The following is a 16,627-nucleotide window of genomic DNA, read 5'->3' as shown; positions in this document are numbered from 1 at the left end:
TTTTCACACCTCTTAGAGGGAGCACACACACCATTCAGACAAGGTAAGACACGAGAGGATGCATTGTGTTTGAAAACGGCAATCATATTTTATAGGTTTTGCTGCTGAGCTACTGACACGTTTGGTTTGCCATCGACATCATCCTTATCAACAACATCAGCTTCAGTTTGGGTGCACATAAAACTGGGTCTGATAACTCTGCCTTAGTTGGACCACAATGCAGGTTTGTTGTTTTCATGGGACAGTCACAGCATTACAGGAATGATTGATTGTTATATATTATTTATTATTTACAGACTTGATCATTGCTAATATATTGTTAGATAAACTATTCTTCCACAGCTAGTAGATTTTATTTTTATCTAGTAGTTTCTGAACTGTATTAATCATAATGATGTATGAGCAAAAGGCTATTTAAAGCTATTCATTTACCAAGAAGTGTGCAAGTATACCATTCACATCTGATAAACTGTAAATCAACAAAGCAAAGTAGATCAACAAAAAACTTAGTGTAACGAACTTGATCGAAGAAGGGTTAAAACTAATTTCTGCCATGGGCAGGAATGGATGTGAAGTGTTGCATTAAACCAGAAGTCAAAATCCTGTCATGACCTCTCGGTTCTTTGAAGAATGCGCACAAGGGACTGTTGTGTGTTCTTTGTCCACTGAAGAAGACCAGAAGCTGTGTGTGTTTTAACACTAACCCTAAAGGACTAATAGAGCTGTACAGAAATGCAATATATTTTTTATTTCTAGGACTCAAAAAGAGAGGATTCACCTGATAAAACAAAGCAAAGTAGATCAACAAAAAACATAGTGTAACGAACTTGATCGATGGAAACAATCTAATAGAAGAAGGGTTAAAACTAATTTCTGCCATGGGCAGGAATGGATGTGAAGTGTTGCATTAAACCAGAAGTCAAAATCCTGTCATGACCTCTCGGTTCTTTGAAGAATGCGCACAAGGGACTGTTGTGTGTTCTTGCATATCATTAGACATTTAAATGTCTACAAAACACCAACTGCTGCAATCAGAATGCATGTAAGCAAGCCATGGTGAATCAGTAACAAGGCAGATGTCTTTATTGTCAGGCTGAAGATATGTGGCTCCAAATGATATGAGAATGGTACATTTACAGGGGCACATGGCTGGAGGAGCTATACCCATGTTCATCATAACTGTTACAGTAAGATATATTTTATTCTGTCACCTATTAACTCTAACAATGATTTCACGAGAATACATGTGTAAAAACTAAACTAAAATACAGTTCATGTCTTATTTCACAGTTGGTGATACTTCATGCATGTGTTCCGTGTTCAGGGGCTAATGTTAAAATTGGTGTCCCTGAAAATTATGATGGTATTTTCCCATGGTACCTATCCAAGGTAAGGATGCTGGATTTTTATATAATGTAGCCAAAAATTAACATAAGGCCTGCATTGCTTTGGAATCAGTTTCCCAATTGTGGAAAAAGTAATGATCTCTGCTCTCAATATTTCAAAATCATTATAAGTAAAACCAAAGGAGATAAAATACTACCAATGTAGTCACATATTTCAGTATCATATTCACTGGTATAGCCCATCCGACTATAAAACGTCTGAAACATTTGATTGTTTATGATTGACTTGTATTGGTAAGAGTATGAGTAGTGATCGGATGGCAAGAAATGATGACCCCAATAGAGAATATAATCTACAGTATGATGAATATTTTATCAGTATAATCTAAAATGTATATCTAATCAGTAATTTATACTCAAAATGAATATCTTATCAGATCTGATGATTGAATACGGGTTCATCTGCTGAAACTGATCATTGTGTTAACATTTGTGAGCCTGTAGGTCTTTTTGTATTGAATTTGTATTTGCATTATTGATTATTTAAACCCTGATTGATTATTTAAGTCCATTGAAAAGAAAGATACATGGAATGCAAATGTATTTGCTTTTGCCATCACATAGTACGTCATTGGAGTGTGCGCGCATGTCACTAGTAGCTTACATGATTGGAGGGTGCATAATGCATGTGTCAGACTCAGCTCTCTGTAATAACATCTGTGTGAGAATATATATATATATATATATATATATATATATATATATATATATAGCGAGTTAAAACTTGACTGTGGTTCCAATGTAATAGATGTGATGTGGCCATGTTGATTTCTGGTAGGAAACAAGTTTCATGTGTCACTCGACAAGGTGTTGAGCTAAGGCTTTATACTCTGTGTGTTACTGTATATATAGGCTACTATAACTTATGATACATTTAGCTTAAATGACATATTAACCTGCTTTTTCTCTCTTATCCATTGTAAAAAGTCACGTGTCCAGTTAAAATTAAACTCGGTTCTTCTTCTACCCATAGTACATTATTGAACTAAAACAAGATAAACATTTTGACCAAAGGCCTTTACATAATTATATAGAACCTTCTTTTTTGATAGTGTGTTACTCATGTTTGATTGTTTCTAAGTATTCCTTTTTAAGGCTGGGCGACCAGCTGAATTATGGGAAGTGCACTTGTTTTCTCCTTTTGATTGGGCAAATTGTTATCTGCTCCACACAGCTCCGAAGCCTCCCAGCCAATTACAGTGACCTGGTGGTTACAGGTGATGATGAGGGGATATTTGGCGTGGATGCAGGATTTCTGTACGCTCTAACACCACTGGACAGAGAGAAACAACCATCTTACTCTCTACAGGTAAGTCAGCCAAAAACAATCAAGAAACATAAGTCTGACAGACATTGCATTTGTATTCATCGCATTATGTTCCCATATCATAGACCGGGGGTCTTCAACAGGGGGTCCGGGACCCCTAGGGGGTCCTCAGAGTTACTACAGGGGGTCCTCCAAATCTTCCAGTCCTTTTTATATTAACAACTTGAACCCTATAGTGTCCATATTCTGAGAACCAGATCAAGAGACCACATCACATCACCCCAGTTCTCCATGACCTCCATTGGCTCCCAGTAAAATACAGAATCGACTTCAAAATACTTATCACCACCTACAAGGCCCTCAACAACCTGGCTCCCTGTTATCTCTCGGACCTCGTCAAACCCTATGTTCCCTCCCGCCCCCTCAGATCTGGCAATACCAACCTCCTGGAATTCACCCATAAAGCAAATAAACGCACCTGGGGCGACAGAGCTTTTTCAGTTGCAGCCCCCACCCTTTGGAACCCACTCCCACCTCATATAAAAGCCGCCCCCACCCTTGCTGTGTTCAAGGCCTCCCTCAAAACTCACCTCTTTAGACTTGCTTTCCCTTCCTAACCCTTCTCTCCCTCTCAGCTATTTTAAATTTGTCCTGTGTTCTTTTTAGCCTTTTAACTTTTTACTATTTTCTGAATAACATTTTTTTAATTTGTATTTTTCTTTTGTAAAGCGATTTTGTGTACCTAGAAAAGCGCTATATAAATCTGATGTATTATTATTATTATTATTATAACTGTAGCCAAAAATAGCAGATCCACAAGCTCACAACGCCTCGTGCTGTGAGGCGTTGTGAGCTTGTAGATCGGCTATTTTCGGCGAAGAGGTTTGGTGTAGAGGGGAAAAAGAGAAGACTAAGTACAGAGTAAATGGTCAAGTTTATTAGTTAATGACGGCTCAAGTGGTTAAATATCTGAAAACACAAATTGACATGAATCCAAAATACACTGATAATTGTGCTGCCAAACAAAGAAACTATATGGAATCTATGAAAAGGTTGTAGCCATCAGTAATATTGAAGTACTACTTACCTAAACAGTGAAATTTAAATGATGCATTTAAGTAAGCGTGTGTGCATGTGCACTCTGCAGCTGTCATTTAGAGCATCAATGCAGCGCCAGAGCTTCAACGTGGAAGTGTGTGTTATCGACAAGAACGACAATGTGCCCACCTTCACAGAGGAGAGCATGAGAGGAAGTGTACAGCTTGGGCTGCTCAAAGGTAAAGCTCTGATGATGCATTTGTCGTTATAATTTGGCATCCTCATAATTTACAAATGGTGGAAAAGGGTGTTTGAACAGCTAAATCTGCCCCGCCCCCAACATTCAGTTAAGCAGGTTTGTGAAGTCAGGAGCGGAAAATGTCCACACTGGTAAACTCGCCTAAACAAATACATGGATATTTATATCATCAATATAGAACTGCTATATCTGGTAACTGGTAGCCTATGTGGAACCAAATCCATTTGGTTCCATTTCTACTCTTAAATCAGGATTTCACAGTGCAATTCGCTGGTGGTTACATTCTCAACTCAACATGGTGTGCTTGCTAGGGATCCCATTCATGCAGGTGGAGGCATTGGACCGCGATGATCGTAACACAGCCCACGCCGAGCTTCGTTTCAGCCTGATGGAGCAGACACCCCGCATTCCCTCCAGTCACATGTTCTTCATCGACTCTGTCACTGGAGAGGTGTCCCTGACTGAGGACGGTGAGTCCCAAACTCAATCTTTCTACAAGCATAATGTATATAGGCCTACTCCAGTCAAGCCTCCTCTAAGAACTTCATTATTGCATCAGAGGTTTTGTGATCAAACTAGATTTTGAGGGCCACATGTGGCCCCTGGCCTGGTGTGACCATTCTCATGCAAGATCCCTGAGCAGTGTTTCTGCCAAGTTTCATGCAGATTGGAGCATTGGTCCGTCCGTCTGTCCGTCCATCCAGTTTGTTACCAGCTAATCTCCAGCACAGTTGGCCCGGTCGCTGCCAAACTGCATGTGCACACACACTCCCTGGATGCCAATTCAGAACCTTTGCACCACATTTTTCACATGGGCCTGTTCTAGCACAGATTTAGCAAAACTTATTTTTGGACAGTACTCCTACAGATTTTGTCCACAATAAGATTTTCCTTATTCCATCCTGATTGGCTAAATCTGGCTTCCAAAATTTGCAGGATTGGTCCGTTTTGAATAAAATGCCTGAAATCATGAATTCAGTGTGAGATTTTGGTGAAATTGTGCACGCACATTCCCAATAGGCCCAGGGATAAATGGCACTTAAAAAAATCTAATCAGCCTCATGGTGGCGCTATAACAGGCCGATTCGTGTTTTTACCTATAACTCCACTGATCAGTGTACAACTTTGTATATATGCACTCCCTGCATTTTTCATATCTGCCTTTTATAGCGCCACCAGGAGGCCGACTTATGTAAAACATTTTTTTCCTATTATTCTTTGATATTTTATCCAAATATCATGCAAATCAGTATCTCTATAGTCATGTGAGCAAGACGGATCTGTCCGATATTTCATATTCCATCCTAATTAGCTAACATTGGCTACCAAAGTTTACAGGATTGGTCCATTTTGAACAAAATTACTTAAATCATGAACGCAGCTTGTGATTACAGAGACATTCTGCATGCACATTCCCACTAGGTCAAGGAACAAATGCCACTCTTTTCACATTGGCCTGTTATAGCGCCACCAGCAGGTCGACTTTTACCAAACTAATTTTTGGAACAAAATGCCTCAAATGCATGCAGTGTCACATTGCTGTTAAAGGCCAAAGAAGACATGGCTCCCTTTTCACATTTAGCGCCACCAGGAGGCCTCAATAATAACATACCTGACCTGGCGGAGACCTGTGCTCGGAAGCATACTGCTTCTAGTCATGGTTCAATAAAAATAGATCAAGTTAAAGGGAAATAAATGTATTGAAATAATAAACACTTGCGACACGTTTTGAGCTTGTAAATCTGCTATTTTTGGTAAACGTTCCCCTCAGGGGTTCAAGTGGATAACTTGTTTTGTACAAGCTGAGGGTTGAACCAACGACCTTCCAATTCCCAGACAGCCTCTCTACCCACTCAGTGATGGCTGCCCCAAAGTTTCCTCTACTGTTTTTCTTTAGCATGCTTCCAAAAAGCCTGAAGCTTAATTTGAACTGGTTTGATTCATTTGCATGCACGCACACACACACACGCATGCACACACACACACACACACACACACACACACACACACACACACACACACACACACACACACACACACACACACACACACACACACACACACACACACACACACACACACACACACACACACTCACACAACCTTGGCCTAAGTCTTGCATGCTGAGCTATTTCTGGAGCTCTAGTACTGCCCTTAGTTACAACTTGGCAAGAGCTACATGACTTTCACACTCACTTTTCTGATTCAACCCACTTGCTCTATCTTTTCAAACCTCAGCTACGATCCTTTTCTTGAATTCTCACTTTGTTCTGCTGCTGCAGGCCAGCTTGCAATGCTACTGTAGCTGTCTTTATCTTTTAGTTCAAGGGTCTTCAACGTTTTCAGGCCAAGGACCCCTTAGTTGAGAGAGAGATGAAGCAGGGACCCCCACAACCTTTTCATAGATTCCATATAGTTTCATTGTTTGACAGCACAATCATCGGTGTATTTTGGATTCGTGTTGATTTGTGTTTTAACCACTGGAACTGTCAATAATTAATAAACTTGACCTTTCACTCTGTACTTAGTCTGCTCTTTTTCCCCTCTACACCAAAGCTCTTTGCCAAAAATAGTTGCGAGGCGTTGTGAGCTTGTAGATCGGCTATTTTTGGCTTAAGTTCTCAGAATATGGACGCTAGGGTTCAAGTGGTTAATATAAAAGGAGAAAAAAAGTTTCTATCACTCAAAGATTTGGAGGGCCCCCTGTAGTAACTCTGGGGACCCCCTAGGGGTCCCGGACCCCCTGTGGAAGACCCCTGTTTCAGTTGGTTTGTTTTTAGGGACTTTGTGGTAAACTACAACCCTGCAATTAAAAGGTCATGAGATGAATTTAACACCCCCTTAACAAAAGGTTTAATTATGATGTCTAAGATAGTCTAAGACTTAGACTTGCCAGGCATTAATGTTTCAGTTAGCAAAGCAAAAGTCTGTATTGCCAAAATATTTCTGAAGGTCCTTCATTATATACTTTCTCACAGTTTCCATAATTTATCTCAGTATACCAGACATGGAAGTGTGTACGACATGTGAGAGATACCACTAATTAATGTGTCCTTTTATTATGATATCTTGTGTTGTGGCATTTAGGAGCCTCTACCTTGGACCCAGAGATGTGTGGTCGCTACAAGCTGTCAGTGATGGTGAAGGACATGGCTGGGAAGGCAAACGCCTTCTTCTCCACAGGCATTGTCACTGTTGAAGTCACTGGAAACACCTGGGCATCACCTGACCCTGTGCGACTCCAGGAGAACCTACCAGGCCCTTACCCCATCCCCATCTCACAGGTGAGGACGCCTCTCCTCTGAAGTACCTAGCTAGGAATGAAACACTGCAAACCTATCATGTTCAGGGGTGTCGCACCAAATTCTGGGCCCTGGGGGTACACAGATTCACTGCGGGCCCCCCATGAATGTTCTTCATAGGGGGGGGGGGGGGGGTGGGGGGTCTAACCCATTTTGACTGGGAACGCATTATTTTGTGCTTTAACTATGAAAAATAGCAGATATATAAGCTCACAGCGCGGCACCGAGTGCAGCGCTGCGAGCTTGTAGATCTGCTATTTTTGAAAAAATTGTGAATATTTCAAATCCTTCTAAGGGTTTTTTGAATGTCAGTGGTGCTCAAACCTTTTCATGTCAAGGACCCCTAAAATGACATGTATTTGACCACGGACCCCCATCTCAAAAAGTTTAGTTCCAGGGACCCCCAAAGCAAAATTGTAGTAAAAAATAATAATACATAAATTCAAAGATTTGTACAAATGTTTACGAATTTTCAAAAATAGCAGATCTACAAGCTCACTGCGCGGCACTAGGTGCCGTGCTGTGAGCTTGTATATCTGCTATTTTTCAATAGTTAAAGAATAAAGTAATTAAGGCCCCTCCACCTTGGACCCTAGTAACACAGTCCCACTTCCCCCCCCCCTTGTGACGCCCCTGATCATGTTACCATAAACCAGGCACTTTGCCAATATCCACGGTTTAGCAAAGTAGCATCATATTGCCAGTTACTATTTTTAGTGTCAGTTAGGTCATCCTGAGTGACCAAATGTTGCATTATTGATGCTGTTTATCATTGCTCTCTGCATGACTGACTCATTTTAGGCGCCATCATCAGTTGTGCCTCAAGGTGTTATGCATAACCTTTTCAGTTCTTGTCTTCTTTCAGTTAGCCTACAGGAGCATGGTTTCTGGAGGCCAGCTATGTACAGGAGGATAACAGGGAAATCAGGTGGTTGCCAGCTTTGCTGTATAGAACACTTTTCCCCAAACAGCATGGGTCGGGACCCATTTGTGGGTTGCGGATCCATTTTCGTTGATTCCATTTCGATTGATTGATTATTTTATTAGACAAAAATGGAAAACAGTACAAGTATAGTCAATACAATTGAAATGTAGTACAGTACAAGTACAGTTAAACACCCTACCTAAAAGGAACATCCCAAATAAGACCCTTTACGTTTTTTTGGAAGCCCTCTGTATTTAATTCATGGACATAATAAATAGCAAGCAAAGAAAACATTCAATAATATCGCAGTTATAAAAACACTATGCACAGGATAGGGGAAACAAGGTGGTGGGGCTAGTCTTGTCATTAATTATTGTTATTTTAAAATATCATCTAAAGATTTTGACAAACAACCACACAATTCCATGAGTGGAAAACAAATTCAAACACTTTTCAAAAATAATTTCATGAATAAATAAAGAATAATCAAAAGAAATTCTAAAAAATAGAAAACAAATGTTTAAGAACTATAGTGAATTTTCATCTGTTTCTTTAGTCCCGGGCAAACATCTGTCTTTTGGGTCTTGAGCTAAAAAGTTTGGGAACCTAGAAGATTCTTCGGACTTTTTTCAGTCTTTAGCCATAATGACGTATTGCTGTATTTTTATCCTTTTCTGGGCCTTGACTGCTGTTTGCCTTCTTTCTCCAATCAGTCATAGCAGCATCAAGTCCCTGCAGAAGTATAAATAACCACTAATGCTCTAAGAGGGCTTGTAGTAGCAGAAACAGATCCATCTCAGCAGCAATAGATGTACTGTTTCTGAGTAAATTAAATCAAGCTAAGCTTGGCAACAATTAGCTTCGTTTGTTCAAGACAGAAAACTGTGGACAGAGGACATTTGGCTTTTAGAGATGATGCTGGCTCCAAATAAAGAGCAGTAAGAATATCTGCGAATCTCTGTGGCCAATATATGCCTCCCCCGCCACCTCCTCTGTTCTCTCACCCTCAGCCCTCCATCTCTTTTATAAGCCACCCACACATTAAATACTCATGAATTCATCTGTAGAAATATAACATTTTATTTTCCGCGGACGGCCAGAACGGGATTTTGTTTTTGCTCATGTGAGTCCGTCTGCCTATCCGACCGCCCGTCTGTAAACAGCTAATCTCCGGCACCGCTGGTCCAAATAGTGTCAAACTTTGCACGCACACTCCCGGGAGGCCAAGGAAGAACCGTCACCCCAAATCTTTCACATCGGCATGTTACAGCGCCACCAGAGACCAAGACACATTGTTTTTATTGCGACTGTCAGGTCGCAGGTTACTATGAAAAGCTGTCTGCTCTCTGTCCGTCTGTCCGTCACGTCACACTTTTGCCCTACTCTTATCTCCGGCACCGTTGCCCCTATCCATGCCAAACTTTGCACACACACTCCTTGGATGGCAACTCACAACCTCCACCCCTCATTTCTCACATGGCCACTTAAGCCGATTTTTGCAAAACACATTTTTGGACACTGCTCCTACAGATTTGGCCTAAAATCACGCAAAGCGGTACACAGTATCTCTAAAGTCATGTCATCAACATGGATCTGTCCCATTTACCATATTCCCTCCTGATTGCCTACGCTTGCCTTCTAAAGTTTGTGTATGCAATCTCCCGATTAGGGAGTCTTACTGGTATTACTCCTCAAGATTTTGTCCAAACCTCATGCAAATCAGTACACTTTATCTCAAGATGTCAGATTTTTCATTTTGCACAAAATGACACAAATCATAAACGCAGTGTCCGAATATCATACAATTTAGCACGCACACTCCCAGTAGGCCAAGGAAGATCTGCCACCACAAATAACAGGTTGTAACGCTGCCCTGTGTAGGCTCCCCGGCCTGGTGGGGATTTGTGCTCAGACGTGCAGTCGTGCACACTATTCTAGTTCCTGTCTGATGAATTCATCAGCCTTGTGCCAAATGATCATTTCAACATGGGTTTATGATAGCAAAGAGCTAGATGTTTAAATTATACTGCCTTTATTGTAATGTATAGCATATGCTTTTGAAGGGCTTTGACAGAACAGATTGTCCAACCATCGTTTGTGATGCATGTTGAGTGTTGTTCTATTATCAAGTAATAAGCACTCTGGGGAATCATTTAAATTGTTGCATTATGCACCGCTCCAGCATTGCTCATCCAAGAATGTGAATCACACACAATAGGAATAGGGCAAATGACATGGGGAAGCCTGGTTTCGCCCACGCTGTATGAGCGTACCAGCGTGTTTATGTAGGAGGGGGGACACACTCAGAAACACACATTGTCCCTCCTACTGTCTCAGATAAGTGGATCAGCCATGTCTACATAAACCTTGTAGTTAGTAGCATGGATCATTTATGGTCAAAGCGCTGCCAAGAACACGTTTGCATTATGTATATACAGTGGTGGACAGTGAGGAGGTACATTTACTTGAGTACTGTAAAAAAAATTGAGTATATGTACTTTACTTGAGTATTTGTATTTATATTTATTTTGGATACCAAAATGGACTTTCACTCCACTACGTTTCAAAGACACATATAGAGGGTATGCGCGTGACATTATCATCATACCTGGAAGTTATGCGGGAACGCCTACTGACTGGCAAAAAACTACTTTCTGGCCTTGACAGCCCATACATCCAAACAGAAAACTCCTATCTGATTGCATTAAACAAAGTTAAAAGACGTTAAACCCACTTTGCCACTCACTTTGCCCCTCGATTTGCCATTCACTTTATGCATGCGCATACCCTCTATTGTACTTTTGACTACATTTCTAAGAAGGGAAAACGTACATTATATGAATGAAACATTTCAAATATAATGAAAATAGCAGATCTACAAGATCACAACATGTCGTGATGCGATGCATTGTGAGCTTGTAGAAGCGTGTGTATTATTTGTAGAACATTTCTGGAATTATTTGAATTTGGGGACTTGCACACACACTCCTTGGCAAACCACAACCTCCGCCCCTGATTTCTCACATGCCCCTATTCTAGCGCCACCATAAGGCTGCGTGTATACATGCATTATATCCTTACTGGTATTAAAAAGAACATGTACTTTGTAATTTGTACTTTTGAATAGTTCAGTAGGCCTATCTTTAAAAGCAAGAACTCCTGTACTTAAACTGAATTCACCGTTTGTCAGCCGTTTTTTCACCGCGGTGCCGTGATGCGGAGCACGGCCGGGGCGCAGTACGGCGCTGCGCAGTCATAGCGATTTCGATAATTATAATGAATACGCTTCAACAAACTAGTTCACATGAACGACAATGATGTAACTAAGATATTCTATTGGGTACATATATTTTAAATGGGCAGATATTACAATTAAAATACATTTTATGTTGACAGCCAGCCTATAATTCCACAACTTCCTACCCAAGATGCACTGCGCTTTCTCTCGCTCTCTGTGTCCTCTGCCTGTTTCAGAGGATTATGTACTTTTGTGTTCCCTTTTTATTAATATCACGTAGATGTTTTTCTTTTGCTCAGCAAATGCACTCTGTACATCCAGCACAGCATCAAGCTGTCCTTCACCAATAGGCGGTCCTGCACACAAAATGTCCTCTCTGCAAGACATTGGATACAACAGACAGAGCCAAAACACATGAGCTCATCGCAATTGAATCGTATACTGTAGATCTATTTATAGGAACAGGCATTGATCATCAATCAGGTCCCCAAACACACACACACACACACACACACACGCGCGCGCGCCGCGCGCGCGCACACACACACACACACACACACACACACACACACACACACACACACACACACACACACACACACACACACACACACACACACACACGTGTCATGAAGTTTCTGAGGTCTAGAAAACACACCATAACATTGAGAGGCGGCCAGCTGTAGTGAAGTGGCTTTGGTGTATACACAGGTACTGAGTCTAAGCAGTCCTCCTTGCTGAAGAACAGGAGCAGGGCGCGTGACAGCCAGGGGAGTTAAGGCGATATACACATGCCCCGGGAGTGCGCGTGTGTGTGTGTGTGTGCAGTGGTGTAAAGTGAATTTACTCAAGTACGGTACAATCAAAAATCTTGGGGTACTTTTATGTACTTGAGTGTGATCTTTTTTTTAATTTTTTAGATAAGCTATATTTTTTAGATATTTTTTGGGGCCTTTTTCTGCCTTTATTGATAGTTGTACAGTAGGCTGACAGGAAACGGGGGGAGAGATGGGGGGGGGGACACGCAGCAAAGGTTGTCAGGATCGGGACTTACTTTGCAGATTTAGATGATTTTGCTACTAATACTTTAGTACTTTTACTAAAGTAATTTTGTAACAGAGTATTTCTACATTGTGCTATTGCTACTTTGACTTAAGTAAAAAACAAGTAAAAAAAAATCTAAGTTCTTCTTCCACCACAGAGTGTGTGCATGTTGCTGTGGCCGCGCTTCTCTCCTCTCCTTGTTGGGTGCTGTTGGGGTGGCTGCTAGGGCCCTCTCAGCACCCATCACACAGCCTCTCTGTCAAGGGGCTGTGTTGTAAAAGCCCAGTGGAAAATCCCTCCAGTCACACAAGTTAGTCTTGGCTGTCCTCTCTGTTCCTCATCATCGTCAGTACATTTCGTCGTGACTTTATCGTGTAAACACGCAGTGACTCTGGGTTTGTACTTTGTACTTATACATCATGCTGTCCCCTTTTGCAGACCCCTTGCTATGTACGATTAGATTTTTCCTCTTTCGTTTTGCAAGCACGATGCGTACCACTTCAAGGGTGTTTATAAGAAGAAGGCATAAACCTTTGCTGTTATAAAATACATGGATGTACTGTTTGTCCCTCTGGAGCGTGTGCGTGCGTGGGTGCATGTGTGTGTTTGGTGTGCGCGTACTTACATGCGCGTGCATGCATGTGAATGCCTTTTTGTTGTTTGTCTAGGTGAAATGGAGTGGTAGTCAGGCAGAGTACAGTCTAGAGGGGGAGTTTCCAGAAATGCTCTTCACTATCAGCAGGGAAGGAGTCATCTATCTGAACGCCCCCCTGGACAGGGAGACACAGGACCAGGTCAGTACCTTTTGCAACCTAAAACAATCTCCAGCGCACAAATCTATCTGAGGATCCCTAGACCCCCGGTTTATAATAATATACTGAAACTGTTTAATCTGAGAATGAATGTTTTAAACTATTACATTGCATTTTTACCCACACAGTAAAATATTTAGTGTTAATTTAACTCCATTTTTAACTACTATACCTTCATATTATGTCTCTTAACTCACTTTTATTCGGTGAATTATGATTTTTGTGTTGTTTGCACATATCTGACAGCAATATCATTTTGCACACATTTCAGCTGAAATGTTCGCAAAATGATATTGCTATTGACTTGCTGACTTACTCTTTATTGTCATGTAAGACAAAATGCTGTTCAGCCATTTACCAGCACATCTTGCACATCTCAGTTTCTCTGCTGCTCCAGCGATACCCAATATTGAGGCTGTAATTTATTATTGCCCACATGGCAGTAGTACACTGAATGGGCTGTGTGACTGAGATATATCATTTAAAATCTTTGCATTTACCATTCAGTTGATACCCATCGAAGCTTTTTGGGATGTATTGACATTAATCCGCTGTTATAGTCCAACATACTGTAACACCAACTTCATTGCCCCTTTTGTTTATTTTGATTAATTGGGACAAAACACTTGAGTGATGGTTTATTCTAAATGTAATATAGGGCTGGAGGCTGGTATAGGCTACAATATCGCTTTTGTTTGAAGTGATGGCAATAATCCTTTTACTCATTCTGTACATCCACGTTTTTTGTTCTTGTTTTATTTATTATTATTATTGTTTTCTTTTTTTTTTCAATCACTTCCTGTTTTTGTCTTCTTTGCTGATGACTTACGATGTCAACAGTGAATGACCTTTCGCTCAAAGGGACGTTGACCTAAATCATAGCAAGAGAACCATGGGAACCATGGGAAACTTCATATTTGTAAAGAAGTTGTGATGAAGGCAATGAGCCAAAAATGGAAGCCACTGCAATTTTCCTTCAACTATGGCGAAGAAAAGAATAATGGTATGGCCTATAGGTTCATAAATCAAATGGCTTAAATTCTTGCTTGTTTGCTTTGGGCAGGGAGGGAAATCCTTGTTAGGATTAGGAATATAAATCAAAGTGTAAGTGTTGCTTGACACTTGTAGTTTCTCCTCTAGGACCTCTGTGTACGATTTGAGCCCTCAAGAGGTTCAGATTTCCTTCATGATATGCAGTACCTAAAAGTTATTCTGGAATATACTGGCTGATTGGAGAGAGAATGACGCACAAGCACTGAGTTTCCACAACAGCATAATGTGTTTGCAAGCCTACCACATGAAGTTCCATGAAGGTTACACTTTATTTATGTTGGTTGTAAAAACATAATTCTTTATCAAATAAGACATCAGAGGGAGAACATGCAAGGATAGGATATGTATAAGAGATGCATTGAAACTTAAGCAACCATGGGTATTATATTTAGAGACCAGATACCGGTACATTGGAAGAGGACAATTCTAAGTGTATTTGGGAATTTGGCTGATGGGGCAGGGGGCATTCAGGTGCACTGCATCAGTATGTTTTATGCTGTATAAATAAGAACACAACTGGTAGATTAGTGGAATTGTTTGTTTTGTTGCTTTGTTGTTTTGCGTTTTTGATAGTTTTTGCCTTTTGTACTGTTTATTTTCTTTTTTCTTACATTGGTCACCTGGGTATCCTGTTGTTTATATACACATGTGTGGACTGTAGATGTGATTTAATAGAAAACAGCTCATAGATAAAGAGATGCATATCCGGCACGACGGCTGTGCATGTGCACGAGCAGTTCAGTGCCTAATAACAAAAATGTGATCTGTGCACAAGCCCCATAAATTAACAGTGTCATGGCTGTACTAATAGTATTAACAAACTTTGTGTGTGCGTGTGTTTGCATGTGCGTGCGTGTGCGTGCTGCCAGTTCCATATCAGCATTGTGGTGGAGCGGCCTGATGGTAGAGAGATCGCCAAGCCTGTGGAGCTGAGAGTGATGGTGGGCGACGCCAACGACAACAGACCTACCTTCCCACAGGCCCAGTACCACACTGTGGTCAAGGAGCTGGCCGCCAGGGGTGACTGACCCAATCACTTCTTTCTGTCTGTCTCTGTGTCTATCTATTGTATTCACAGTGTAATAGGATTATTCTTTCATAGCAGCAATGATAGCATAAGAGGCAGCATGATGAATGTTCAGAGTAGGCAGATAGGGACGGCTTTGTGCAGCAAATAGATGAGGTCACCCGTGAGCAGGGGTGTCACACCAAATTCTGGGCCCTGGGTACAAGGATTCACTGCGGGCCCCCCATGAATGTTCTCCATTTAGATTGGGAACACATTATTAGTTATTACGCATTATTTAATGCTTTAACTATTGAAAAATAGTAGATATACGAGCTCACTCTGTGCCGCGCGACGAGCTTGTAGATCTGCTATTTTCGAAAAACCGTGAACATTTATAACCTGACTCCGCCAGATGGTGGCAGCAGTGCGTACCGCCCTTCCTTACCATATGAGACCGCTTGGGGAGAGTTGATAACACTGGTAAAGTCCCAGGCCGGACGAATCAGCGGCAGCTACGGGCGGGCTCTGAGCGGCTCTGAGCCAATAGAGTCTGACTGCAGACCACGTGGAAACCCAGGAGGCGGATTCCGGGTGTAACATCATGCAGACAGGCCAATATGAGTGGTTGGAGTTGGCACTCCCAGACTGTGATAGACAGACGGCCCCATCCAATCACCTGCTAAAGAACTTGAAAAAATGGACCGCCTCCTACATCGGTTTGGTTGGAATGAATCCAGATGGTAAAAGCAGGGCGATATGCAGGCATACGCACTGCTGCCACCATCTGGCGCAGTCAGGTTAGAACATTTGTGCAAGTCTTTGAATATTTTTGACCCGATTCTATAAATGTCTATGTTTCTATGTCAGTGGTGCTCAAACTTTTTCACGTGAAGGACCCCCAAAATGATATGTATTTGGCCACGGACCCCCATCTCAAAATATTTTGTTTCAGGGACCCCCAAGAAGCAACATTTGAGTTACAAATGTTCGCTTAAAAAATATATATTCAAAGATTTGCACACATGTTCACGACTTTTCAAAAATAGCAGATCTACAAGCTCGCAGCCGCGCTGTGAGTTTGTTGATCTGCTATTTTTCAATAACTAAAGTATAAAATAATTCCAGGCCCCTCCACCTTGGGCCCTAGTAACTCAGTTCCACTTTCCCCCCCTTGTGACGCCCCTGACCATGAAAGATGATTGGGGTTTAGCCAGGACATTGGGTACTCATAAAAAGCACTGGCTATATTGTGACATGTTTAGGTCAGTGTGTGA

General features: G+C 41.4%; 1 protein-coding gene across 1 annotated transcript in view; it reads left to right on the top strand.

The window, feature by feature from the left end:
* Positions 1–1,320: 1,320 nt before the first annotated feature.
* The window catches only part of cdh16 (cadherin 16, KSP-cadherin), a gene marked incomplete at its 3' end in the record, with an annotated part of 52,018 nt that continues 36,711 nt past the window's right edge, over positions 1,321–16,627 (top strand). The window contains exons 1-7 of the mRNA XM_080730014.1: positions 1,321–1,389; positions 2,581–2,715; positions 3,821–3,950; positions 4,282–4,440; positions 7,058–7,254; positions 13,148–13,273; positions 15,214–15,364. Coding sequence (XP_080586140.1) covers positions 3,839–3,950; positions 4,282–4,440; positions 7,058–7,254; positions 13,148–13,273; positions 15,214–15,364 — 745 coding nt within the window. The 5' untranslated portion in view covers positions 1,321–1,389; positions 2,581–2,715; positions 3,821–3,838. The remainder of the gene's footprint in view (positions 1,390–2,580; positions 2,716–3,820; positions 3,951–4,281; positions 4,441–7,057; positions 7,255–13,147; positions 13,274–15,213; positions 15,365–16,627) is intronic.

Source organism: Nannobrachium achirus (assembly GCF_963921795.1).
Source record: "Nannobrachium achirus genome assembly, chromosome: 7".
In the NCBI taxonomy this organism is placed as follows: Eukaryota; Metazoa; Chordata; class Actinopteri; order Myctophiformes; family Myctophidae; genus Nannobrachium; species Nannobrachium achirus.
The sequence above is the reverse complement of the archived record's forward strand: the minus strand, read 5'-3'. Positions and strand labels throughout refer to the sequence as shown.